The sequence below is a fragment of the Corella eumyota genome, chromosome 6, assembly GCF_963082875.1.
Source record: "Corella eumyota chromosome 6, kaCorEumy4.1, whole genome shotgun sequence".
Lineage (NCBI taxonomy): Eukaryota > Metazoa > Chordata > Ascidiacea > Phlebobranchia > Corellidae > Corella > Corella eumyota.
In genome coordinates this window covers 398,571-423,429 of record NC_137495.1, presented here as the reverse complement: position 1 = coordinate 423,429, position 24,859 = coordinate 398,571, and the positions used below count along the sequence as shown (strand labels likewise).

The following is a 24,859-nucleotide window of genomic DNA, read 5'->3' as shown; positions in this document are numbered from 1 at the left end:
TCAATAATTAATTAAATCTCGTGACACTGTGACGTCATAATTTGTGATGTTAAACAACAAAAACATGCAAAGCACTATGTGTTAAAATTGAAATTATAAAATAAAAATTAAATTTTATTTTGTCATTTTTTAAAATGTTTTAATATATTTTTTGATTTTTTAGGGGCTTAAGCATTAAAAAAACTTTTAAATTTAAGTTAAAAACATTTAAAAAATCGAAATATTTTAATATTTCTAACATTCTATAATTTTAAATACAAAAATTCTACTTTAACCCTTATCCTTTCTTCTCCAGCAATTCCTGGTGTTCCTGGCGCTTAGAGGGTTAGTAGGAGTTGGCGAGGCATCTTACAGCACAATTGCTCCAACCTTGATCGCCGATCTCTTCGTTAAAGACCAGAGGACCAGAATGTTGTCTGTTTTCTTCTTCGCAATACCAGTTGGAAGGTAAGATGGTTCGACTTTTTTAAAAATGGTTAAGTTAGTTTAATATAATTCGTTTTGTTTGACCTCTATTGTTATTACCAAGAATGGGTAAAATGGTGTATACTGGTTAAAAAAAAGGTTTTAATGGTGTATTATATTTAAAAAATGATAAAATGGTGTTTCTTATTTTTGAAGAATGGTAAAAATAGTGTTTTTGTAGTATTTTAAACCTAAATAAAGTTGACCATATTTTAAATGGTCGTTGCGTGGTGATTAAGTTGTTTGGTAAAACTTAATATTTACGTGGTTATGTGACGTCACGACCTTGTTGTTACGCTCTAATGATCACCTATCACGTGACCAGGAAGTGATAACTCTCTAGAGTATTAAAACCACAAATTTCTCTTGAGATATTACTTCGTTGTGGCGAGACAATTGGGCTTTATGACGTCATTATTTCATATATTATGAAGCCTAAAATGGAGAGTTAAATCAAGTTGAAAAAATAAAAAAATTGTTTTAAATTTTTGATTAATTTTAAGGGTTTTAATTAGAAATTGGTGATTAATTAAGTTTGCAAGATGTCTAACTTTAAAATTAGATTTAAATTGTTATCAAATAATGCTGTTTGTTGTCAGAAATGACGTCATAAAGAATTAAACTAATTTTTCGGCGTCAGCTAATATGATTTATGCTTGTGGAAGCAAATTTAGGTTTTATAAAAGTTGAGTTCATCAGATTCGTGGTTTTTATTTTAATTATTAACTTTTGTTGCTTTTTAAGAAAGGTCGAAATTTAGGAAAAAAATTTAAAGAAATTTTATTTTTTTTATTTGAATTATTTTAAAAGTTTATATTTTGTTATTTTTAAACGAAAAATTGCAGAATTATCTTTTTTTGGTTGTTAATTATTAGTTTTTAATTAGTAGATATTATAATTAAGATACTATTTATCTAAAGTATATTAACTTAAAAAAAATTAATAGTTTTTAATTAATTAATAGTTTTAATTAGAACATATCAACATTGCAATTTTATTTACCTAAGTTTATTAACTTATTGTTAATTAATAAAAAAAATCAAAGTTAGATTTAATAATTGGCAATATTTAATTAGTTTTTATTTACTGAGCTCGGTATGTTAGTCCCACCAACCGCCACTCGGTTTAATAATTAAACCAGCGTCGCATCGTACCTGTTGGGTGGTGTAAGTGGAAGGCACCACAGCGGAGATTGAACGCGATATTTAAGTTGGTTATTTGAAAGTTTAAAGTCTGATCATGCTGTAGGATGACTTTTAATTAAGTGTTGAAGTTTAGAAGTAATAAAATTAGTTGGATTTTGATGTTTAGGACATAAAAAACTGGGAAAAATGAAGTTGTTCAATGTGTTATAGTTAATTTTAAAATTGAGATATATAGTTGCAATTTATTGTTAAGTTTTTGTTAGTTATGATTGTTAGTTTTAAGTTTTGAAGTTGGGATTTATTGTCAAATTTTTGTTGGTTGTAACACCTGTTTATTGTTTATTTTTATTGGTTTAAACTTTGTTAAAATATGTGAAATCTAAACCTTAATTTTGTTGCTGTAAAATTACGATTTTATTGTTGCGATTTTTAAAGTGGAAATAATTCTTTCCAATTTTTTAAAGGCTTGGCACAAATATGAATTAATTTAATTTAAAATTAACTAACGTTTTGATGTGATTAAACAGTTTGTTAAAAAAATTTAATTACAAACTAATAAACCTACCCTTGTGAGTATATTTAATGCGGTCATATTTCAATAAAGTAATAATTCTAGAACTTAAAGTTAAAACAATTGTCGATATAAAGGAGGTTTGCAGACATGTTTTGTCTTCATTCTTATCTTGTTTATTTTGTAAAATATTTAAAAAGGAGTTTAAAGAAAGTTGTTAAAATCAAACTTCGGTCACTTTTCTTTATTAATATTATAAGTTAGCTCAAAAACGAATCACGAGAATGTTTTAAGAAATTCGACAATTATAAGTTTTAATTGCAAGTATTTAAATTAATGTTTAAAATAGTTTAAATTTTCTGAGATTTAATTTTTGTTTAGAGTAAGTTTCAGAATTAAATTCCTTTCAAAATTAATCCTCAATTCGAGAGAACCTGTCTTTTTCTCGCTCTCTCTCGTTTTATCACGTGACCCTACTCAGGCCACGAGGTCGCGGGTTTGCCGAAACATTATAAAGTTTTCGTTTGTGACGAAACAATTGATTTTGTTTGTTCTTCTGTGACGAAACAAACAAATTAAATTAAGTTCGGATTCGAGGTCGAATTCTGGAATTTGAGAAAATTTTTAAGTTTTTGATCGAATTTCAAAGCAAGAATTTTAAGTGTTTTAAATTGTCGCGCTTGAGTGCGTAGGGCGTGTCTGCATTGTGATGTCATAGAACATAATTGTTTTGAATTAAAATTAAAGAAATTTAAAAAAATTTAGTTTTAAAAAAATTAAATTCAGATCAGAAAGAAAATATTTAATTTAATAAAAGTTTAAGTTCTAAAATTCTAGAATTCGGCGCCAATGCTTGTAGTAAATTGGAACAGAAATGCGAAAGTTTCTTGGAACTGAATTTTAACAAATTAAATTAATTAAAAAAAGTTAATTTCAAATTTTTTAATTTTTCAGATTTTTAAAAATATTTTTAAATTTGTTTTCAATTTCGAATATTTTTCCTCCCTTGATGTCTAGACATTCTAGATTTCGAATATTTCTTGGATGATTTCCAACGAAATCGCGGGAGTTCGCGATTAACAATCCTTTTTATTATGACGTCATACATAAAAAGAAACGTTTTAGTGAGATGATTAATTCGAAGTTATCGGCTCGAAGAATTTAATTAAAATCGCGCGTTTTGGGTTTGTGACGTCATAGAGATGATTGTAACACGAATTGAAAGTAATTATAATTACGTAATGTCTTAAAAAAGTTAAACATTTTTAAAAATTGAAAAATAAATGTAATTGAACTTAATTTTGGTGAATGTGAAGTTAGTTGGTATTACGTTAAAGGTATTTAAACCGGCCCTTAACTCTTTAGTTTACTAGATTGAACCAAACCTGGTGTAATATGAAACCCGGCTTCCCAATGTTGGAAATTTTGAGCGCCAAAATAAAACGAAGTTTTTGATTTAAATCGAAAAGTTGAAAAAAGTTGTTGAATCAAAAGTTTTATTTAATTTGAAGATTTTTTCGCGTTCTGTTTAAATTGGTTTAATTAAAGTAGAAATATTTGTTATTGTGACGTCAGAGTAACTCGTTTGTTTGCTCATTATTAAACAATTTAGTTTGACGAATTCCAGATTTTTTTCGAATTTAAAATAAAAAGTTTCAATTTTAAAACTTCAAAGGAGCGCGAATTTCTTAATTAGGATCGGATTATGACGTCACCATTTCCGATTGCTGCGGTCGGCGCCTTGCGCTGTGACGTCACGCGATTGTGTTCAACGTTCTACATCAGTTTCCGGTCACGTGAGCAGTGCGGTTGGCGAAATTTTCTGAATGTAAATCTCAAAGTTTTTAGCAAAAAAAATCAATTTATCCTCGCTCAGTTTGGCGCCAAATATTCGCTCGACACTGCCACCCAGCGGATCAAAGAGTGCAAAGCCCAATCATGTCTATAACAAGAAAGTAGACATATCGGTCTTGTACAAATTGATCCTCGTGACGTTATTTTTGATGACGTCACGCTGACTTTCATCTGCTTCGTCAAGTGTGTTTTAACGTCAGTTATTGAAGGTCGTAAAATATTTTAAAAATTTGACTTTTTTGTGCATTTTGTATTACTGTGACGTGTATTACTTGTTTTAGTGACGTCACAGTGAGTACTTTGTTCGTTAATCCGAGTTACAGATTTGTAGAAATGTCGAGTTTCAATTTCCGCTGGTTTTTGATTTGTTTTGTTAAAAAATTTACAAAGAATTTTATTTATTTAGAAAGTTAAATTATTGAATTTGTTTTCCTGGTGTTAAATTCAAGGTAAATACTTCGTTACTTGTGTTTATGTTGGGTTTTAAGCTCTGTTAAATGAGAAATCTTGGTTGCTTTAATAATTGTTAAAATTGTTTATAACCATTATCGCTTTACTGACGTTTTACCGAAAATATTTGGCACGAAAATGTCATTTTACCGAAAATAAAACATGTTTTATTTACCCCAACTTACCCTTAACCCGTTTTCAAAAAACGCTTTTTAACTTTCTGAAAAATTGGCCCATAATTTCGGTAAAAATTTTAAATTTAAGTTTTCGGTAACATGTTTATTCGGTAAAATGGTTTTCGGGTAAAATGGTAGCGGTTGTTCATATCACTAACAAGTTTCTATTTTCTTTACAGTGGACTCGGTTACATCGTTGGTTCAGCAGCAGCAACAGCTTTTGGGTCATGGCACTGGGCATTAAGGGTAAGTCTCTAGTGTAATACAAACTTTAAACTATTTTTAATTACCAAAGTTTCTAATTAAAAAAAAATTAAAACTCAATTAAAAAATACTTTTTTATGTGAAATTTTAGTTAGTGTAACAAAAACTACTAAATATGACCTTATTAATAATTGATTATGACGTCACACAGGTGACCCCAGGTTTAGGGGTGTTAACGATGATATTGATGTTGGCTGTTATCCCCAACCCCAGACGTGGGGCTTCAGAGACCACTACCGACCTCGTGATGATGAAAAAACATCAACAACAAAAATCGAGTTATTTTGATGATTTGAAGTACATCTTTAAAAAGTAAGTTTATGTTTGTTTATCCTCTATGTGGGAAAGTCGAATGCGCGGCCTAAACATAGAGTAACATTAGTTACTCCGACCCAGTCTGGAGTTGCCTGTGGCAGTTTGGGATATTATAGATTATAATTGCCCGATAATTATGCTGCTGATGAAGTGTTGGCTCAGCAGAAGTTGATACTGTTTATAACGCCTTACTTAAGGGCGCTACAGCATGTGAGTAGTGGGGACCGAACTAAGCCCCTTATGTAGTAAAGGTAATCGACATTGCCATTATGTTGCAAAATAATATAAAGTAAAAAATAATATAAAAGACTCACACAGAGTAACATCTGTTACCCCGACCCAGTCTTCGGTTGCTCTTAGCCAGAATATTATAAAAATTTTCTGATAAAGCGTTGGATTTGTTAAATTTTAGAACTTCTAACTTAATTAAAATAAACCTTGCGACTCTCTACCTCCCACTGACGGTTTAAATTTTATCTCCACAGCAAGACCTTTGTCCTAGTAACAGTTGGTTTTACTTTCATGGCATTCGTGGTTGGGTCGCTGACAATATGGGGTCCGATATATGTGGCTTATGCTCAAGTTGTGGTGGGTAACTTACCCCCGTGCACTGATGAACGATGCGAGTATGGAAAGTAAGTAGAAGTTGTCCTGATATTGTTAATTAGTTAATTAATATTTTAATTAATTAAAAATGATTTTTTTAGCATTTCTTTTATATTCGGTTTGGTCACGTGTCTGGCTGGATTCTCCGGTGTTTGGATTGGTGCAGAATCAGCGAAAAAATGGCGCGAAAGAGGAAAAGCAAACGCCGATGCGATCGTTTGTGCGATCGGTAAGTGATTATGACGTCAACATTTTGTATTAATCACTGTGACGTCATTACTCACAACTTCTTGTTTTTAAAAATAAAATTATCTTTTAGGTTTGATTTCTGCTGCTCCCTTACTTTTGGTCGGATTTCAATTTTCTACGTCACAACTCACACTCGCATGGGTAAGTTATGACGTCATTAACTTTATTGTTAATCTCTGTGACGTAATTATTAAATTTTGTGTTTTTTAGATCGCGATTTTCTTGGCTGACGTTTGTCTGTGTTTTACTTGGACACTAGTGGGCGACATGACGCTGGTAAGTTGCTCGTTGCGTCACTTTTCTTTGACGTCAGTAGTGTATATATGACGTCATAGGAGCGATAATATCTTTAACTTTAATTAAACAGTAATAACTTTAATTTTAATGAAATTTTGTTTATGACATCACAGTACGTAACAATGCCAAACCGACGATCGACCGCGAACGCTGTTCAAATTTTAGTAATGCACTTACTCGGTGATGCGGGAAGTCCTTACCTACTTGGATTGGTAAGTACTTTTACCTATTCCTATGGTAGACACTTTAATAATTTAATTGTTGGGTAAGATAGTTCTTGTTATTTATTTAATTTGGGATTTTTAATTAAAGTTTTTGTTGATTTTTTTAGTTAAATTAAGTTGATAGATCACCTTACAGTTTGTATTTTATTTGTTGTAAAAAGGCCGCAACTCGCAACCAATATTTCCTAACAATAATTTACCCAAGCACCACAAATAGCAGTTTTATTTATTTTGTATAAATTGATCATACATATATGTATCTTTCACTCAGCCTCAATATATATATATATATATATATATAGATTTTCCATATTTGATTCCTTTTTGTATTTACAGCTTTCTGATACAATAGCAGCCCCCTACCCCGACTCTTACTACTGGAAGTACTTGGGTCTACAACGAGCTATGTACGTTACCCTATTTGCTTCAATATTAGGGGGGGCTGGGTTCTTGTTTGCTTCAATATTTCTAGTGCACGATAAAAAGAAAGTTTCAGATGCATTAGCTGGTGAGTTTAAGTTTTGAATACTTGTTTTAAATAGAATTTAAGTCTTAAAATTGTAGGGCTTTACTAAATTTGTATTTTTGTTGTGATTTTAGTATTTTTTGTAATCTAATATTAAAAGCATAAAATCTTTAACTTTGTTAGATAAATAAGTGCACTGGCATAATCATAGCATGATCATATATGTTACATGTATATTTCCATACTTAGTTCTAGCACTTTTAAAACATTTTATATTTTTGATGATCACAAAATAGTCACAGATGTTGTAGCTCCACACAAAATGATTACAACTTCATTAACTTGTCACAAAATGATAACAAGTCTTGTGACTTTCTTACTAAATAGTTATATCCACTGTGATTGGTCATTAAACGGTTACTTCCCTGTTATTTGTCACAAATAATCACATCTCCTGTAATTGGTCACAAAATAGTCACATCTCCTGTAATTGGTCACAAAATAGTCACATCTCCTGTAATTGGTCACTAAATAGTCACATATCCTGTAATTTGTCACAAAATAGTCACAACTCTATTATTTAAGGCAAACCTCGACGAAAACCTCCGGCTTCGTTCACGAACGAAAAAGTTGAATTTTTACTTTCAGTGGAAACCAATCTTTGACTCTCTACTGCCATCTCGCGCCACTGTGTTTTATTTTGTTATTTATTTAGTTTGTTAACGTTTCGAATTGTGCCAAAACTTTTGTGTGTGACGTAATAATATCCTCAAGTTGTCCGTTGTTGTGACGTCATATGTGGTATCCGTTTGTTGAAATAAATATTTTCGATTTGATATTTGTTTAAAATAAAGTGTTAGAGTAAGGACTTTCCTGAAGGTGGTTTCCCGGAGTAAGGAAAACTTCTGGGTATGTTAGTTTGGTTGAAATTAATTTGTTTGTTGACAATTGAGTTTGTTTTAATTTCTTTACTAACTCGATGTTGTGCATGTTTTGCAACCTTCTGTGACGTCATGCTTGGGTCTTTTGTGCGTCACAATGACGATGCCGTGACGTAACATAAACGATTTTCCATTTTTTAATTTGAGTTTTTATTTTAGGAAAAACCTCCGAGAGTTCGAGTCCTGCGGCGTCCGATAGCAGCGGCTCAATGGAGCTTTCTGACGTCACAACCACGCCCCCTGAACCCAACTACGTCACAAACGAATCAAATCGCAATAACCCGATGTGTTTCACGGATGACGATCAACAATTTAACCAAATTTCATCCGGGGAAAGTCCTCCTTATATCTCGGTTCTTCAAAACAGAAAATCCCCGGGATCTGAGGTCGTCGATCCCGCCAAAGTTCGACTTGTCCCCGATGCTATTCACGTCGTTATAAACGATGGGGACGAGTTGACTGGACCGAAAGTTAAAGGGGACGGTAAACGTGACAGCGATACTGATTCGTCGAACAGTTCGACGAGCCTGTTGTTGAAAGAAAGCGATATTTGATTACGTCATAATCGATATCGTTACGTCATTGTTGCTATAACAACTATAACTTTGAGGTCGTTTGCACAAAGTGACGTCATCATTTTTGTTTAATCAAATTCAAAAAGTTTTATTCCATAATTTATTATTTTTTGTTTTACTTTTGCTTTTCTCTTACTAGATTAACTAACAATACACAATATATGACGTCACAAAGCCATAACACTGTAGCTCAACTTAGTTGTGACGTCATTTAGGCGTAGAAAATAGTTAATATGCAAATTAATTTATTTTAAATTAAAAATCGGTGCCGTAGGGGTTTTAATTATTTTCGGGGGGTTATTATTTATTCAAAAAGGGGATTTTTTGGGGGTGCTATATTTTTATTTCAGATGGGTTCTTTTAATTACCATGACAGAAGCTAGGTGTCACGTCATACTTAAATAAATGTTACGTCATAACCAAACCTGTGATATATTTTATGTTGAAATATTAAATTGCTGTAGATGTAGAATTTCTGGTTTAATTTTTGTTCTCAAAATCTTTACTGTTTTGAGCTTTAATTTAAAATTTCCAACGAAGTCTGAATAGTTAGGACTTGCAGAAAAGAACTTGGATTTTATTGAAATTAGTTTATTAGTTACAAGATGTTCTAAGTTAGCTTAAAAACCTATAAAGAAAAAAAGTTAATTCTACAATATCTAAATTTAAGTTGGTTAGAAACCACGTGGTTCTTGTGCACACGGCACGACACTTTGCACTCGGCACTAACGCCCTGGGATTGCTACCAAACCATCTGGTTCCTCGAAGACGTCGATTTCATCGAATCCGTCCAAATTGTCTTCTCCCTGGCTCACCGCTCCTCCTTCTCCCCCTTCCGAAGACTCGACCTCGGGGGGGATCTCGGTGAAGTCGTTACAGCGATCAAAGTTGCAGCAAAAATGGCAAACCCGGTTCTAAGTGAAAATTAAGTAGTGTTGTAATTTTATATGACTGTGACGTAATTTTTTTGTTACTTGTGACGTCATATAAGTTACGTAACAAGAAAAATTATATATTTAGTATTTAAAGACACCTTTTTCTCTTTAGCCTTTGTTATAAGTATAACACTTATTGTTATGACGTCACAGTAAAGTATTATACTTATGACGTCATAATACGTACGTTGTTGTTGATGGCGTTCATGGAATAACAATCGCGTTCATTGTTGTTCTCATTGTTACGACACGCCATCGCTTGTTTGCATTTTCGCTCGATTTGTCGAATTCCGTTGTTTATTTGGATCCTCGATTCGCACAAATATCGCTGAAATAAGAGAAGTTGTTACGTCATTACCTTATGTGACGTCATCAATGCATAATAATTGTGGCTATGACGTCATTAAGCACAAATATACTAATATGACGTCATTAAGCACAGATATACTAATATTTTGGAATTATTTGTGCTAAGTTTGTTAAATTTTTTTTAAGACCGTGTCGAATTATCGAATTATTAATTTATGACGTCATTGTTCATCGAATTATTAGTTTATGACGTCTTTGTTCATCGAATTATTAATTTATGACGTCATTGTTCATTAATTACGTTAATTATGTTTTACCTGACTTCCAAGGTCACACGCCGAACCGGTAAAGTTGCCGACTTCATCTCTAGAACGACCATCCAAACATTCCTCAAAAATATAATCTAAAAAAATGGTTTTGTTGTTGGTTCATTAATGGTTTGTGGTATGGTTGTTTTTTGAAACCAACAAATGTAGTTTTAAGACCATTGTAGTGGTTGTAAAACAATTGCTAAAGGTCCTGAGTTTGATTCCTATTTCTGTAATGCTGTATTGTCTTTAGTTTAAATTGTTTGAGTAATATTAACAGGTTTTGCTTAGCTTTCAACGATTAATATATAATTGATAAAATTAATTTAAAATGGTTAAGTCTTTAAAACTTGCAGCAACTTACCCTGGCTATAACATAGTTGGAACAAACCAACAAAACAAACCAGCAAAATTAACTTCATTCTTCTTGCGTTTACTTTTATGCAATCTCAAGTTTAGCCTAAACTATCTTGCGTTTAAGCTTCGAATGACACTCAATATAAAACTGCTGAGGGTTTTAAACTAAGCATACGTGTTAGTAGTTTAACCAGTATGGCAACTCCCTTATCTTAAGTATCGAATTTTATACTTTGGACTTGAAATTTTAGCAGAATCTGATAAAGTGTAATTTTAAGGCGATAGGTAATTGTAAAGTTCGTGGTATATTAAAGCGTTAAGTTTTATAAAGTTAAACTTAGCCCGAAGACAAGATTGAATTTAAAGGTTACAATAATTTATAAACTAATCTTTTTGGTTTCAAATGACCCAAAATTGCTTTCTTATAAAAACAAAAATGATTTTAAGCTTTATTGTACCTTATATGTGTAAAAAATGCACATACTAAATAATCGAAACTTTTACTTAATTTGATAATTAATTATAAATTTAATATAAATTTTGCTTTAATGAATATTGATATTTATTTTTATGATAACTCAGTGGCGGCTCGTGGGGCAAATAAAAGAGGGCGCTAATTTAATAAAATAACAGCACTACTAGGGGGATCCAAAATTTTTTTGATATTGATGGCCATAAATCGGCTATTTTAGATACAAAATGGTCTTTTTTATATTACCTAAGATTAAAAAAGGAATGCTAAAACTAATCCAAAATTTTTGCGCGATTTAAGCGTGCCCTTACTGACAATTACGCGCCGACCTTTTTAACTAGAATTTTCTAGAAGATTCAACTGATTATAATTTTTATTCGTTATATTTATAATATTTTTAAGCCTTATTAACTTTCTAAAATATAATAAAATACCTAATTTGGGTTTTATTTATTTTATTAATATTTAAGTTACAGTTTAAATTTAAATATACACTAAGATTCAAATTGCCAAAATATTTGAGAACGCTGTGGTAGTTTTAGCCTCACATGTTTACTCTAAATTTTTCGAAAATTTTTGGAAATTTTGGCACATTTTGTTGTCAAAATAGGCACTATTTTTTTATATTTTTTTTAATTATAGCAAAAAAAAATTGCCGAAAATCAAAAACTTTGTAAAAAATTATTATTTACCAAAAAAAAATATTAATATTAAATAGTAAATTTAATTTTAAGAAAGTTTGTTAGAAAGTTGGTGGTTTTAGCCCTATTAGCCCCATAGACGAGCCGCCAATGTGATAACTTAGCTAATAAATTATTTTAGGGGCTCGACTTTGAAATGAGGATAAACACTTAAGGCAGTTTTGACCGAAATAAGAGAAGTAGAGCATACAAGTGTGTTTTCAAAAACGCCGATTCATGATAAACAGAAAATCGTTTTCTGTGAGATTTAATTAATAATTAGCCTAATTTGTAGTTAGTTTTAAATTGTTTTTAATTAGAAGTAGTAAGCTTATGTTGATATATTTCAGGTTAATTTATAAGACTGTATACCGTACTTAATTTAAGGTTAGAAATTTAATTAAAAATCTAAAAATGACTTCGATAAAGCCAATGGAACGAGTTGTCGTCCATCCATTAGTTCTACTTAGTGTTGTTGACCACTTTAACAGGATTGGAAAGGTCGGCAGCCAGAGCAGGGTGGTCGGAGTTTTGCTTGGACAATGGAAAACGATCGACGGACGAAAATTATTGGATATTTCGAACAGCTTTGCGGTTCCATTCGACGAAGATCCGCGCGACCGAAGCGTTTGGTATTTGGATCACGATTATTTAGAAAGCATGGCGGCCATGTTTAAAAAAGTCAACGCGCGGGAGAGAATTGTTGGATGGTACCACACCGGTCCGAAGTTATGCTCAAACGACATTGCAATTAATGATCTAGTCAAGCGTTACAACCCCAACGCTGTTCTTGTGATTATCGACGCAAAACCGAAGGAGCTCGGTCTTCCAACGGAGGCTTACATCTCAGTGGAAGAGGTCCATGACGATGGAACACCAACCTCGAAGACTTTCAAGCATGTTCCCAGTGAGATTGATGCAGAGGAAGCGGAAGAGGTCGGAGTCGAGCATCTTCTTCGTGACATCCACAATGTTACTGTGGGAACGTTATCCCAACGCATCACAAACCAACTTCAAGGCATCCGAGGATTGGGAGCAAAGTTGATCGAGATCAAAGGTTATTTAGAGCGGGTGGCTGCCGGGACTCTTCCAATTAATCATCAAATTATCTACGAGCTTCAAGATATTTTTAATCTTCTTCCAGATGTGAATTTGGCGGAGTTCAGCAAAGCTTTTTATCTTAAAACCAACGATCAAATGTTAGTCGTCTATCTCTCCTGTTTAATTAGATCTGTGATTGCTCTTCATAATTTGATCAACAATAAAGTCTCGACGAGGAACGCTGAGAAAGGGACCACGAAACCGAAGAAGGCAATTGACGACAGTGGCGACAAAAAAGATGAAAAAACTGATTCAGAAAAAGGAAAAAAATCGAAATCAAAAACGGCTTCAACTAAATAGAAAAAAAAACAAATTTATCAAATTTTTTTTACTGAAAGTTCATTTTCTGTTTAAGAGTCTTTAGACTTTGTTTTTTTATTAGGATAATTATATTCATTGATTTAAAGTTTAAAAATATTGTAACAGCTGTTCTTCTTGGTTTAAATTTACAGAACCTTTTAAATTTCATTCTTAAATTTACTGATTTATCTTAAAATTGAATCTAGTTAAAATTAACTTGTTATATTTTGTAACTTCCTAGATGTTAGGAACTTGAAATCATGGCCATCACAAATTGGCATTTATTGAACAATCCTGTGGAGTTTGTGACGTCACAAGGAAAAGATGACACAACAAAAGGAAATAGAATAAATTCTACGAACAATGCGACTATAACTGGCAACCAAGCTAAAAACATTTACGAAACGATTTTAAACGAGCCCAGCGTTTCCCAACAAACTCAAAACAGCGTTGCCAAATCGGACAAAAACAACTTTTCCAAAACAAGAAAACGAAAATCAACCAGTCCACCAAAAGACACTAAGACTGACGTAAAAACCAACATAAAAATCGCAAAACCAAACGTTAGTCCGGCATTGCTATTTAAATCGGCCGAAACAGGGAATCTTCCTACAGTGGAAGCTTGTATAAATGGAGGAGTTAACGTGAATGTAAAAGATTTATTCTCGTGGACCGCTTTAATGATGGCTTCAATGAACGGGAATATTGAAATCGTGAAATTTCTTTTACTCCAAGGAGCAGAGTGGGAGAACGAGGTCAGTTTTATAAATTCAAGATTAAATTACTTTATATTGTAATAAGATGAGATTTGTATTTTGTTTTTAATTTTTTTTTTTTTTTTATATATATTTTTATCCTCGATGTGGGAAAGTCGAATGCACAACTTAAACATAGAGTAACATCAGTTACTCCAACCCAGTCTCGAGTTGCCTGTGGCAGTTTGGGATATTATAGATTACAATTGCCAAATAATTATGCTGCTGATTAAGTGTTGGCTCAGCAGGAGTTCATACCGTTTATAGCGCCTTACTTAAAGGCGCTACAGCATGAGATCAGTGGGGATTGAACCCAGAACCTCATGTGATGTAGCAAATGTTTTGACCACCACACCACACTGCCGGTTTTTGTAATGTAATAAGATGAGATTTGTATTTTGTTTTTAATTTCTTGTAAGTATTAGATATTTTTACTCTACATCAACTTTTTTAAGCTTAAAATTGAAATAGATCACACTAATAAAGCTAAAAATAACATAAGCTATATACATTATATAAAACAAACTTAAAAAGTTAAAAAATTCTGACAAAATTTTTAAAATTTTTGTTTAAACGTTTTAGTATGATGGAAGTGGTTATGACGCGTACGACCTTGCATGCATGAGCGGTTGCTACGACATTGCAAACTTACTCATCCATAAAAAGTCATTCGTAAAATCACACGCTTTCGAAAGTGCCAAAGATCTCGCCGAACAATTTATGAAAAAAGAAAAAGTTTGGTGTGATGTTTGTCATTGTGACTACACAATTGATGCAGGTCACATGACCTCTGTGCTTCACCGGTTCTCGCATCGGCAACAAAATGGGGAATTTCCTTCAACGTCATATTTCTACCTTAACCCCAGTAACCGGGGTTATAAAATGTTGCGTAAAGATGGCTGGGACGGGGTTAGTGGGTTAGGACCCAATATGGACGGTAACAAGTACCCAATTAAAACTAAATTGAGGACAAACAGGGAATGTTTAGGGTCTACCACTAGTGGGCCATCCAGGGTTACTCATTTTGCAAGTTTCGATAAAAATGCCGTTAAAAATGTTGAAAAAATTAATAAAAAAAAGCGAAAAAAGAAAGAAAAACGTTTAAAAAAAATGGAAATCGATTTTCGGAGACAATTTCATTAAATTTTTATTTATTTAATTTTATTTTAGGGTCTATTTTGTTTATTGTAAATTGCCGTTTTCTTATTTAAAATATAAAATAAGATTTTATTTAAATGTTTTTATCAATGACTCCAAATTAGTTGAATTTAAAAAAAAAATTAAAATTTTGTTTTAGAAGATATTTTATTTGTTATTCATACAGTTTAAGTACATAACAACATTATTGCTTTATAATCAGCATTTTATATCTTCGTTTGCTTCTATGTTTATGGATAAACTATTTTGCTTCTAATTCTGTTCCAAATTTTCTCTGAAATTGATCTTTTCTCCACACTATTTTGACTGCTTTTCCATTCTAAACATATTGGAAAAGTAGTTTTAAAATAATCGTAATTTTAGGATACTAATTTAAACTAAAAAAGTTTCAGTTGTTTCTATAATTTATGGTCTATAGTGTGATCTATTTTAACTTGTTAATACGCAAAAAAATTTTTAAACACATTTGTTCGTTTTCTCTTTAAATATTAGTCAAAGTTTCTACCCCTTTGATCCGCCACTGATCTTCTGGCTAAGTTATCATGAACATTATTCCAATTCCCCCACGGGTTCCAGGGGTTCCAGGGGTCTAAAAAGTTTAATAATCATTATTTCTGTCATGTTTTGAAACGTTTTAAGACAAAATGGTTAAGTCTTTAAAACTTGCAGCAACTTACATTGGCCATAACATAGTTGAAACAAACCAACAAAACAAATCAGCAAAATTAACTTCATTCTTCTTTGAGTGCTTTTTATAAACTTCCTTGCGTTTAATCTTCAAATGGTGGTTAATATAAAACTGTTGAGGGTTTTAAACTAAGCATACGTGTTAGTAGTTTAACCAGTATAACTAGATATACTAGGAGTTTAACCAGTATAACAACTCCCTTATCTTAGGAATCTGTCTTGAGTAGCCTTTCGCATATTTGCTCTTGCTGATTGGTTTTAACTCACATGAGTTATGTTTTGTATAAACATTAAAACAACGCCGGCCCACGCTTAAGTTAGCACTTTACTTATCTTTTAGAAGTTTACGTTTTGGTACTATTAAAAAGATAAAAATTAAACGATAAATAACCTCCATTATTTACTAAATATACAAGCTGTATATTTATAGGGACGAGTTTTTTTTTTCAAAACATTTCCGAAAATTGTTTTTTAAGGTTTATTTGCTTGAATATTAGTCATCATTTCGTTTTTTAAAGTTAAGAAGAAAAATGTGGTTGTGTATTATAAATAACTGTTTTGTTTTTTGCAAAATATATATATAAACATATATATACTTTGGTTTTTCGATAACTTATTTCTTTAAATAGTTTATTAGAAATTAATTTGAAATTGTGAGTAATATTTTTCTTTGTATTTAAAAATAGATTTTTATTATTTCGTTGTTTAAAAAAATGCAACAAAAAAATTTTCTTTTAATTTAAGGAGCAGAGTGGGAGAACGAGGTCAGTTTTATGAATTTAAAATTAAATTATTTTGTGTTTTAAAAAGATTGGAAATATTTTAATTTCTTGTTTATATTTGGTATATTTCCTTCTACATTTAATTAATTTAACACCAACTTAAAAATAATTACATTGATTAGGAAAAAAATTAAAAAAAAAAAAATGTTAAAAAGTTTAAAAATTGCGACAAAATTTTTAAAATTTTTGTTTAAACGTTTTAGTATGATGGAAGTGGTTATGACGCGGACGACCTTGCATGCATGAGCGGTTGCTACGACATTGCAAACTTACTCATCCATAAAAAGTCATTCGTAAAATCACACGCTTTCGAAAGTGCCAAAGATCTCGCCGAACAATTTATGAAAAAAGAAAAAGTTTGGTGTGATGTTTGTCATTGTGACTACACAATTGATGCAGGTCACATGACCTCTGTGCTTCACCGGTTCTCGCATCGGCAACAAAATGGGGAATTTCCTTCAACGTCATATTTCTACCTTAACCCCAGTAACCGGGGTTATAAAATGTTGCGTAAAGATGGCTGGGACGGGGTTAGTGGGTTAGGACCCAATATGGACGGTAACAAGTACCCGATTAAGATTAAATTGAGGTCAAACAGGGGATGTTTAGGTTCTACCACTAGTGGGTCATTCAGGGTTACTCATTTTGCGAGTTTCGATAAAAATGCCGTTAAAAATGTTGAAAAAATTAATAAAAAAAAGCGAAAAAAGAAAGAAAAACGTTTAAAAGAAATGGAAATCGATTTTCGGAGACAATTTCATTAAATTTTTATTTATTTAATTTTTATTTTAGGCTCTATTTTGTTTATTGTAAATTGCCGTTTTCTTATTTAAAATATAAAATAAAATTTTATTTAAACTTTTTATCAATGACTCCAAATTAGTTGAATTTAAAAAAAAAATTAAAATTTTGTTTTAGAAGATATTTTATTTGTTATTCATAGAGTTTAAGTACAAAACAACATTATTGCTTTATAATCAGCATTTTATATCTTCGTTTGCTTCTATGCTTATGGATAAACCGTTTTGCCTCTAATTCTGTTCCAAATTTTCTCTGCAATTGATTTTTTTTCCACACTATTTTGACTGCTTTTCCATTCTAAACATATCGGAAAAGTAACTTTAAAATAATCGTAATTTTAAGATACTAAATTAAACTGAAAAAGTTACAGTTGTTGTTTCTATAATTTATGGTCTATAGTGTGATCTATTTTAACTTGTTAATACGCAAAAAAAATGTTATACACATTTGTTCGTTTTCTCTTTAAATATTAGTCAAAGTTTTTACCCATTTGATCCGCCACTGATCTTCTGTATTTCCCCCACGGGTTCCAGGGGGTCCAAGGGGTCGAGGTGGTGGTCCAGGGGTTCCAGGTGGTCCAGGGGTCTAAAAAGTTTAATAATTATTATTTCTGTCATGTTTTGAAACGTTTTAAGACAAAATGGTTTAAGTCTTTAAAACTTGCAGCAACTTACATTGGCCATAACATAGTTGAAACAAACCAACAAAACAAACCAACAAAATCAACTTCATTTTCTTGCGTGTACTTTTTATAAACTATACTTTTTATAAACTATAGCTGTATATTTAGTAAATAAATATTTATACTATATTTGGTAAATTACTTAATATGTAGTCTTAAACTTTGCACAAATTTCACAAATAACAAAAGTGTTATTTTAGTTAAATAATTTATAGGCCGCTTTATAAAAGTTCAAAAAATCTTCTCAAAAATACAACACTGTTAAACTTATAACAAATCTCAAAAATACAACAGTGTTAAACTTATAACAAATCTCAAAAATACAACAATGTTATTTAGTTGCATGATTTATATAGGGACGAGTTTTTTTTTCAAAACATTTTCGAAAATTGTTTTTTAAGGTTTATTTGCTCGAATATTGGTTTTCATTTCGTGTTTTAAAGTTAAGAAGAAAAATGTGGTTGTGTATTATAAATAACTGTTTTGTTTTTTGCAAAATATATGTATAAACATATATATACTTTGGTTTTTCGATAACTTATTTCTTAAAATAATTTATTAGAAATTAATTTGAAATTGTGAGTAATATTTTTCTTTGTATTTAAAAATAGATTTCTATTATTTTGTTGTTTAAAAATATATAATGCAACTAAGTTTTGTTTTTTAAATCAATTTCAAAAAATTGAATATTTGTACTACGTGCGGTGATGGGTTCGATACCCGCTGCTTCAATGTTGTAGTGTCCTTAGGCTAGAAACGATGCTATTATAATCTAAAATATCCCAAACTAGCAAAGTCAACTTAACTTTCGACTTTCCCACATCGGGGATAAATAAATAATTAAACTGTAGAGGATAAACAATTATGAACATAAAAGTTCAATCAACCGTACATATTACGTCATAACCAAAATATTATAGTTTTTGTTAATTAGTTGAATAATTATGAGCGAGGTTTTTTTACTGGCACTGGCATTATGCGACAGCGCTATCATGTTGTTCCTCTCAGTGTATTTCGTATCCTTTTGTTTTTAATGATATTGTTTAATTGTCTAACGGTTGGTTAGTTTATAAGCGGTAAAAATGTTAAAGTAATGTTTAAATGTGATTTTAACTTTTTTACCATGAATTTGACAATTATTTAGTTCATTAACTGACAATAATATAAAGTTTTAAAGTATCTTAAACAATAATATAAAGTATTTTAAACTAGTATACTAGTATATCTTAATACTAAGTTGGGTTCATTAAATTTAATAGATTCGTGTAAATTATGTTTATGTAAGTATTTAAAAAACAACACCAAAAATATCATAAATTAAACTTTAAATAATTTAAGAACTTGTTTTTTTCTTTAACCGATTCCTACCCAACAGATAATCACTTTATCAGATCTAGAATGTGATTATTTGAACGCTTCGGCATGTTGTGAGAGGTTGAACCGGTGGGTGTTGCCAGAAGTTGTGGCGACTTGTGTTGTAGGGTTACTACTTCTGTTCTCAGGCCACTGGATTTTATTTCTTGTTAATCTCCCGTTGGCTTTGTTTTTAGCAAACAGGTTAGTTTTGGATTGCAAGATATTGTTAAAATTATAAAATCATTTACAGGTGGATTATTATGCTTTACTACATAAAGTCTGGGGTTGGATTTCCACTGCTTTTATGCTGAAGCAACAATATAATTTCTGCCTTAGCTAAAAACCAATTAGCAGCTTAATTATCATTAATTATAATCAATAATATCCTAAACTGCTAAAGGCAACTCAAGACTGGGTCGGGATAACAAATGTTACTCTATGTTTAGGTCATGAAGTCGACCTTTCCACATCGAAGATAAATAAATATAAAAAAAATGTTTTTAATGTTAATTTTTGAACTTAAAAAAATTTTATTTATATAACTAAAAAATAATAAACTAAATCTTGAAAATTTAATTTGTTTCAGGTATTTAAAATTATCCAGAGGTAACATTGGTCTTTATGACCCAACAGAAATTCACAATAGAGGATTGTTAAAAACCTTTATGAAGGAATCAATGTTTAAACTGGCTTATTATATTTTGTTCTTTTTTGTCTACTTATACTAGTAAGTAAAAAACTTTAATTTGGGTTTATTTTATTAAAGTTGATTTAAATAATATTGGGTTATTTAATTTGATTTTTTCGATATTATGTTGAAGCATACAGCACATTACAAAATAGGGATTGTAACAAAATATGACCAATGTATATATATATATTTTTAGACTTGTTGTTAGTATTTGTATTATAAAAAATAGTAGCTATTAAATTTAACTGCAGTTAGTAATTTAATTGTTGTAATATGGTCATAACTATTGACTAATATTTGTCCACGATTATTTACCCTTTCACCACAAATGGAATTTTTTTCTATTTAAAAGGCTTATAAATTGAACATACATATGATATATACACCGGCAGCGTGGTGTAGTGGTAAGAACACTTGCTACACCACCTTGAGGTCGTGGGTTCAATCCCCACTGCTCTCATGCTGTAACGCCTTTAAGTAAGGCGCCATAAACGGTATGAACTCCTGCTGAGTCAGCACTTAATCAGCATTACCGGGCAATTATAATCTATAATATCCCAAACTGCCACAGGCAACTCGAGACTGGGTCGAGGTAACTGATGTTACTCTATGTTTAAGCTGTGCATTCGACTTTCCCACATCGAGGATAAAAATATATACAAAAAAAAATAATAATTACATTCAACGATGTTATTTTATTTATTAAAGTTAGGTATTCTGCAGGATCTAAAAATGTATTGGTATTTAATTAAATTTTTATTTTATTTTTTTAGTTTCATCTATGCCATGCTAGTCACCGATTCAGCAACTTTAACCCCATCATAACAACACTTTAACACCGTACATACACAACATTCTCCGATACACAAATATTTAGAGAAAATTTAGCTCAAAATAAGTTAAATTGTTGTTTACAAAATCATATTATGTCTTCTCATACAGATAGTATCTTGTGCATTGTCCGGTGCATTTTATTGCAATATTTTTGGTGTTTTTTTAAGTAATTATGTTTGTAAATCAAAGAGCAAATGGTTGATGTTTTATATTAATGGTTGTTTTGTTTTTGGAGTTATTTAAAAATGGTTGAAATTATGTTTTAGAGGATGGTGCAATAAATAAAACTTTGTTTGTGGAAATCCTAAATCATATTTATAATACATATTTAAACTATATCAAATTTTGTTAAGTGAAAATTTTATTTAGGACAACATTTTTTTTAAATTATAATTTGGTAAGACTACGCAGGGTGTCTTGAAAATGGGCATAGTCGATATGGCCAAAATGTTTATGGCCAATAAGCTTAATCTGGTGAATATGCCCGATATGCTCTTAAACTGACATACATAAGTCAGGTGACCTTTGACACTAATAGAACATTAGCGTGCCCGATCATATAATTTAAATATCTAACCTTTCTATTTGCTTACTACTGCTCTAAGGGTTGTAAGAGTGACTTACCATATACATAAGAAAAAATTAATAAACTGCTTAAAAATAGATGTAAAGCACATATCCTGAATAAGCATATCAACTATTTCGCGCATATCTGGGATATACAAGAGGTCTTCGGTTCAACTCCCACTGCCCTCATGATGAAGCGCCCTTGAGTAAGGTGCCATCAACGGTATGAACTGATTAGTCTAAAACCAATTAGCAGCCTAATTATCGGGCAATTATAGTTAACATATTTTTTAAAAACATAGCTTTTTGGAACGTAATTTATTATATTTAAATCAGGTTTAAAAATTAAATATTTTTAGCAATTCGTTTATTTTGGGCAAATTTTTTAATTATATACCAAGTTTTCTTTGGTTGTTGAATGATACAAGAATATGACTAAATCTTTCAATAATTAATTTATGTTAAGCCTTAATCTATTATTATTGGATAGTAATGTGGCTTAATTAAATAATTAAATAAAAGTTTAGTTACGTCAATTTCTAAAAAAAATTGTTTTAAATTTATTTAATTTAGGTTAATTTTATTAATTATGGTTCGAAATCTTAGATTTCGAAACATATTGTTATTGTCATTATACTTATTATTATTATTATTATTATTATTATTATTATTATTTTTATTATTATTATTTTTATTCTTTCTAGTCCCAATTTTGAAAGAAGATATCTTTAGTTCCTTAGAATTTAAAAATCTGAAATTTTAGTATGTTGTTTATTATCAGATTATGTTTTCATTCTCTTATTTACAACATTTAATTATCACTAATTACTAATTAATAAGTGTTTATTTATTAAAATTTAAAGGTTGTTATTAATTTTTAAAATCTTGGTCAATTGTATATCATGATATTGGTAACTAAAAAATGAATTAAAATTTTAATTTTTATCACTAATTACTAATTAATAAGTGTTTGTTTATTCAAATTTAAAGATTGATATTAGGTTTTTAAATTTTGGTCGGTTATATCTTATTATATTTAAAATTTAAAGATAATTAAAAAATTATTCTTGTTTGTTTGTTATATTAAATGCTGGTTTGTAAATTAAAAATCAAAGGTATGTAATATTCTTAGTTAATGTTTATTGTTTTTATTCTTATTTGACGAATTTTGAAAGACGATAACTTTTGTTCTTTAAAACTAAAAGTTCTTAATTTTTAGTATGTTTGTTATTATCCCAACGAATCGCAAACCTCTTATTTACGACATTTAAATATCACTAATTACTAATTAATAGGTGTTTGTTTATTAAAATTTAAAGGTTGTTATTATTTTTTTAAATCTTGGTCAATTGTATATCATGATATTACAAACACAAAAATGAATTAAAATTTTAATTTTTATTACTAATTACTTATTAATAGGTGTTTGTTTATTAAAATTTAAAGGTTGTTATTAACTTTTTAAATCTTGGTCAATTGTATATCATGATATTACAAACACAAAAATGAATTAAAATTTTAATTTTTATCACTAATTACTTATTAATAGGTGTTTGTTTATTAAAATTTAAAGGTTGTTGTTAATTTTTTAAATCTTGGTCAATTGTATATTATGATATTGGTAACTCAAAAATGAATTAAAATTTTAATTTTTATCACTATTTACTAATTAAAGGGTGTTTCTTTATTAAAATTTAAAGGTTGTTATTAATTTTTCAAATCTTGGTCAATTGTATATTATGATATTAGTAACTCAAAAATGAATTAAAATTATAATTTTTGTCACTAAATACTAATTAATAGGTGTTTGTTTATTCAAATTTAATATTGAGAATGGAATTGTATAGCAAAAAATAATATCAATTTTAATGTAGAATATGTATTGGTAAGGCTTGGGTTAGGTTAGGTCTAGATTTCTCAAAATAAAATTTACGTAATGGTTAATAAATAACAATTTTCAATGACCAGACGATGTCTAATCATCAATAACAAAAGCATTTGTTTATCTTTACAAATTTGTTGTAAATAAACAACCCTACTCGGACTTTATCACGGCTTTTACGTAGTTAAAATTCGTGATGTAATTATAAAAGAATCGCAACGATATAGCATTACGTAATGAGATTAGTACGCACCTAAGCAAATCTAGAAAATAAGTTGTAATTATTCTATTTTAGATTACAAAAAAAAAACTGTTTGTAAATTACAAGAATCTTTTTATATGAAACAAAGTGTTAATAAACAGTTTTATTTGTAAAAAACCTTGGCTTTAAAGGGATAGGTTTATTACTTTATTACAAGTGACGTCATATTTATACTCATACGCCTTCTATTAAACCTTCATATTTTTTTTTTGTATATATCTTTATCCTCGATGTGGGATAGTCGACTGCGCGACTTAAACATAGAGTAACATCAGTTACTCTGACCCAGTCTCGAATTGCCTGTGGCAGTTTGGGATATTATAGATTATAATTGCCCGATAATTATGCTGCTGATTAAGTGCTGGCTCAGCAGGAGTTCATACTGTTTATAGCGCCTTACTTAAGGGCGCTACAGCATGAGATCAGTGGGAATTGAACCCACGACCTCATGTGTGGTGTAGCAAGAGTTCTTACCACTACACCACAGTGCCGGATTTATACTCATACGCCTACTAATAAACCTTCATATTTATACTTATACGCCTACTAATAAACCTTCATATTTATATTCATACGCCTACTATTAAACCTTCATATTTATATTCATACGCCTACTATTAAACCTTCATATTTATATTCAAACGCCTACTAATAAACCTTCATATTTATATTCATACGCCTACTGTTAAACCTTCATATTTATATTCATACGCCTACTGTTAAACCTTCATATTTATACTCATACGCCTACTATTAAACCTTCATATTCATATTCATAAGCCTATTATTAAACCTTCATATTTATATTCATACGCCTACTATTAAACCGCCTTTCAAGTTCGGTTAATTACTTTAATTGGAACTTGTTTATTTCAAATGGTTAAATTATTTTTTTCACTTAAAAGACAGATTCAACGAAGGCAATCACATTATTTGCAGTTTCGATTTACACATTTTCTAATTTAAAATAATTGATTTTTACTCTAACAGTAAAACAGACCATTAATTCTTAAGGCACAATAATGTAGAATTGTAGCTTATTTTGGATAAATCCACATAAGCTAACCTTTAATTTTATAAACAAACAGTTTTTGATGTTGATTTAAAATGAAATTGTTATTTATTTGCTGACAAGCTTTGGCGTATTTTTCCTCTCCTATTTTAACAATGAGTTCCAATGCTTTTAACTAGAACTTGTTTATCGAATATGCGGGTTATTTAAATGATATGATTTACATAAAAACGAGTTAAAAAATTAACTTATGCATATTTATCATATTTAAATGCTTGTTTATTCCATAAAAACTAAAGATTTAAAAAAATTTTATTTGTTAGTGTAATAATTAAAAAAAAGATCATGTAATATTTGGTTAATTAGTTTAGTTAATATTTTTAATTAGGC

General features: G+C 30.1%; 6 protein-coding genes and 2 long non-coding RNA genes across 14 annotated transcripts in view; 5 read left to right on the top strand and 3 right to left on the bottom strand.

Annotated features, from left to right (window-relative positions):
* The window catches only part of LOC145754653 (protein spinster homolog 1-like), a 63,914-nt gene extending 54,949 nt beyond the window's left edge, over positions 1-8,965 (top strand). For 4 of the 7 annotated variants that reach the window (XM_082570747.1, XM_082570748.1, XM_082570749.1 and 1 more), the window contains 10 exons: positions 296-447; positions 4,781-4,847; positions 5,017-5,177; positions 5,666-5,815; positions 5,888-6,015; positions 6,106-6,176; positions 6,246-6,311; positions 6,446-6,544; positions 6,893-7,064; positions 8,123-8,964. In XM_082570747.1, coding sequence (XP_082426873.1) covers positions 296-447; positions 4,781-4,847; positions 5,017-5,177; positions 5,666-5,815; positions 5,888-6,015; positions 6,106-6,176; positions 6,246-6,311; positions 6,446-6,544; positions 6,893-7,064; positions 8,123-8,517 — 1,461 coding nt within the window. In that variant the 3' untranslated portion in view covers positions 8,518-8,964. Of the gene's footprint in view, positions 1-295; positions 448-4,780; positions 4,848-5,016; positions 5,178-5,665; positions 5,816-5,887; positions 6,016-6,105; positions 6,177-6,245; positions 6,312-6,445; positions 6,545-6,892; positions 7,065-7,607; positions 8,102-8,122 lie in introns of those variants that run through there. The other 3 variants (XM_082570744.1, XM_082570745.1, XM_082570751.1) reach the window with 2 other exon arrangements.
* Positions 8,966-9,090: 125 nt separating this feature from the next.
* Positions 9,091-10,705, bottom strand: LOC145754656 (uncharacterized). Its single transcript, XM_082570754.1, has 4 exons — positions 10,455-10,705; positions 10,100-10,185; positions 9,661-9,801; positions 9,091-9,452 (listed from the first exon to the last, which is right to left on the bottom strand). The coding sequence occupies exons 1-4, from the start codon at positions 10,510-10,512 to the stop codon at positions 9,264-9,266; spliced, it is 474 nt and encodes a 157-aa protein (XP_082426880.1). The 5' UTR covers positions 10,513-10,705; the 3' UTR covers positions 9,091-9,263.
* A 1,249-nt stretch (positions 10,706-11,954) lies between these two features.
* On the top strand, positions 11,955-13,242 carry LOC145756074 (26S proteasome non-ATPase regulatory subunit 7-like). The gene has a single exon (XM_082572312.1). The coding sequence runs from the start codon at positions 12,014-12,016 to the stop codon at positions 12,998-13,000; it is 987 nt and encodes a 328-aa protein (XP_082428438.1). The 5' UTR covers positions 11,955-12,013; the 3' UTR covers positions 13,001-13,242.
* A 7-nt stretch (positions 13,243-13,249) lies between these two features.
* LOC145756072 (G patch domain and ankyrin repeat-containing protein 1 homolog) lies at positions 13,250-15,296 on the top strand. Its single transcript, XM_082572311.1, has 2 exons — positions 13,250-13,755; positions 14,338-15,296. The coding sequence occupies exons 1-2, from the start codon at positions 13,261-13,263 to the stop codon at positions 14,896-14,898; spliced, it is 1,056 nt and encodes a 351-aa protein (XP_082428437.1). The 5' UTR covers positions 13,250-13,260; the 3' UTR covers positions 14,899-15,296.
* On the bottom strand, positions 15,126-15,866 carry LOC145756075 (uncharacterized). Its single transcript, XR_014284236.1, has 3 exons — positions 15,591-15,866; positions 15,419-15,502; positions 15,126-15,232 (listed from the first exon to the last, which is right to left on the bottom strand). It is a non-coding gene; the product is annotated as an uncharacterized LOC145756075 (long non-coding RNA).
* Position 15,867: 1 nt separating this feature from the next.
* LOC145755260 (G patch domain and ankyrin repeat-containing protein 1 homolog) lies at positions 15,868-17,146 on the top strand. Its single transcript, XM_082571481.1, has 3 exons — positions 15,868-15,871; positions 16,345-16,364; positions 16,586-17,146. Exons 1-3 carry the CDS (start codon positions 15,868-15,870, stop codon positions 17,144-17,146), a joined length of 585 nt encoding a protein of 194 aa, XP_082427607.1.
* A 245-nt stretch (positions 17,147-17,391) lies between these two features.
* On the bottom strand, positions 17,392-17,956 carry LOC145755257 (uncharacterized). Its single transcript, XR_014284188.1, has 3 exons — positions 17,858-17,956; positions 17,670-17,768; positions 17,392-17,480 (listed from the first exon to the last, which is right to left on the bottom strand). It is a non-coding gene; the product is annotated as an uncharacterized LOC145755257 (long non-coding RNA).
* Positions 17,957-18,773: 817 nt separating this feature from the next.
* On the top strand, positions 18,774-21,048 carry LOC145755103 (protein cornichon homolog 4-like). The gene is made up of 4 exons (XM_082571313.1): positions 18,774-18,881; positions 19,241-19,422; positions 19,808-19,948; positions 20,686-21,048. Exons 1-4 carry the CDS (start codon positions 18,810-18,812, stop codon positions 20,735-20,737), a joined length of 447 nt encoding a protein of 148 aa, XP_082427439.1. The 5' UTR covers positions 18,774-18,809; the 3' UTR covers positions 20,738-21,048.
* Positions 21,049-24,859: the final 3,811 nt, after the last annotated feature.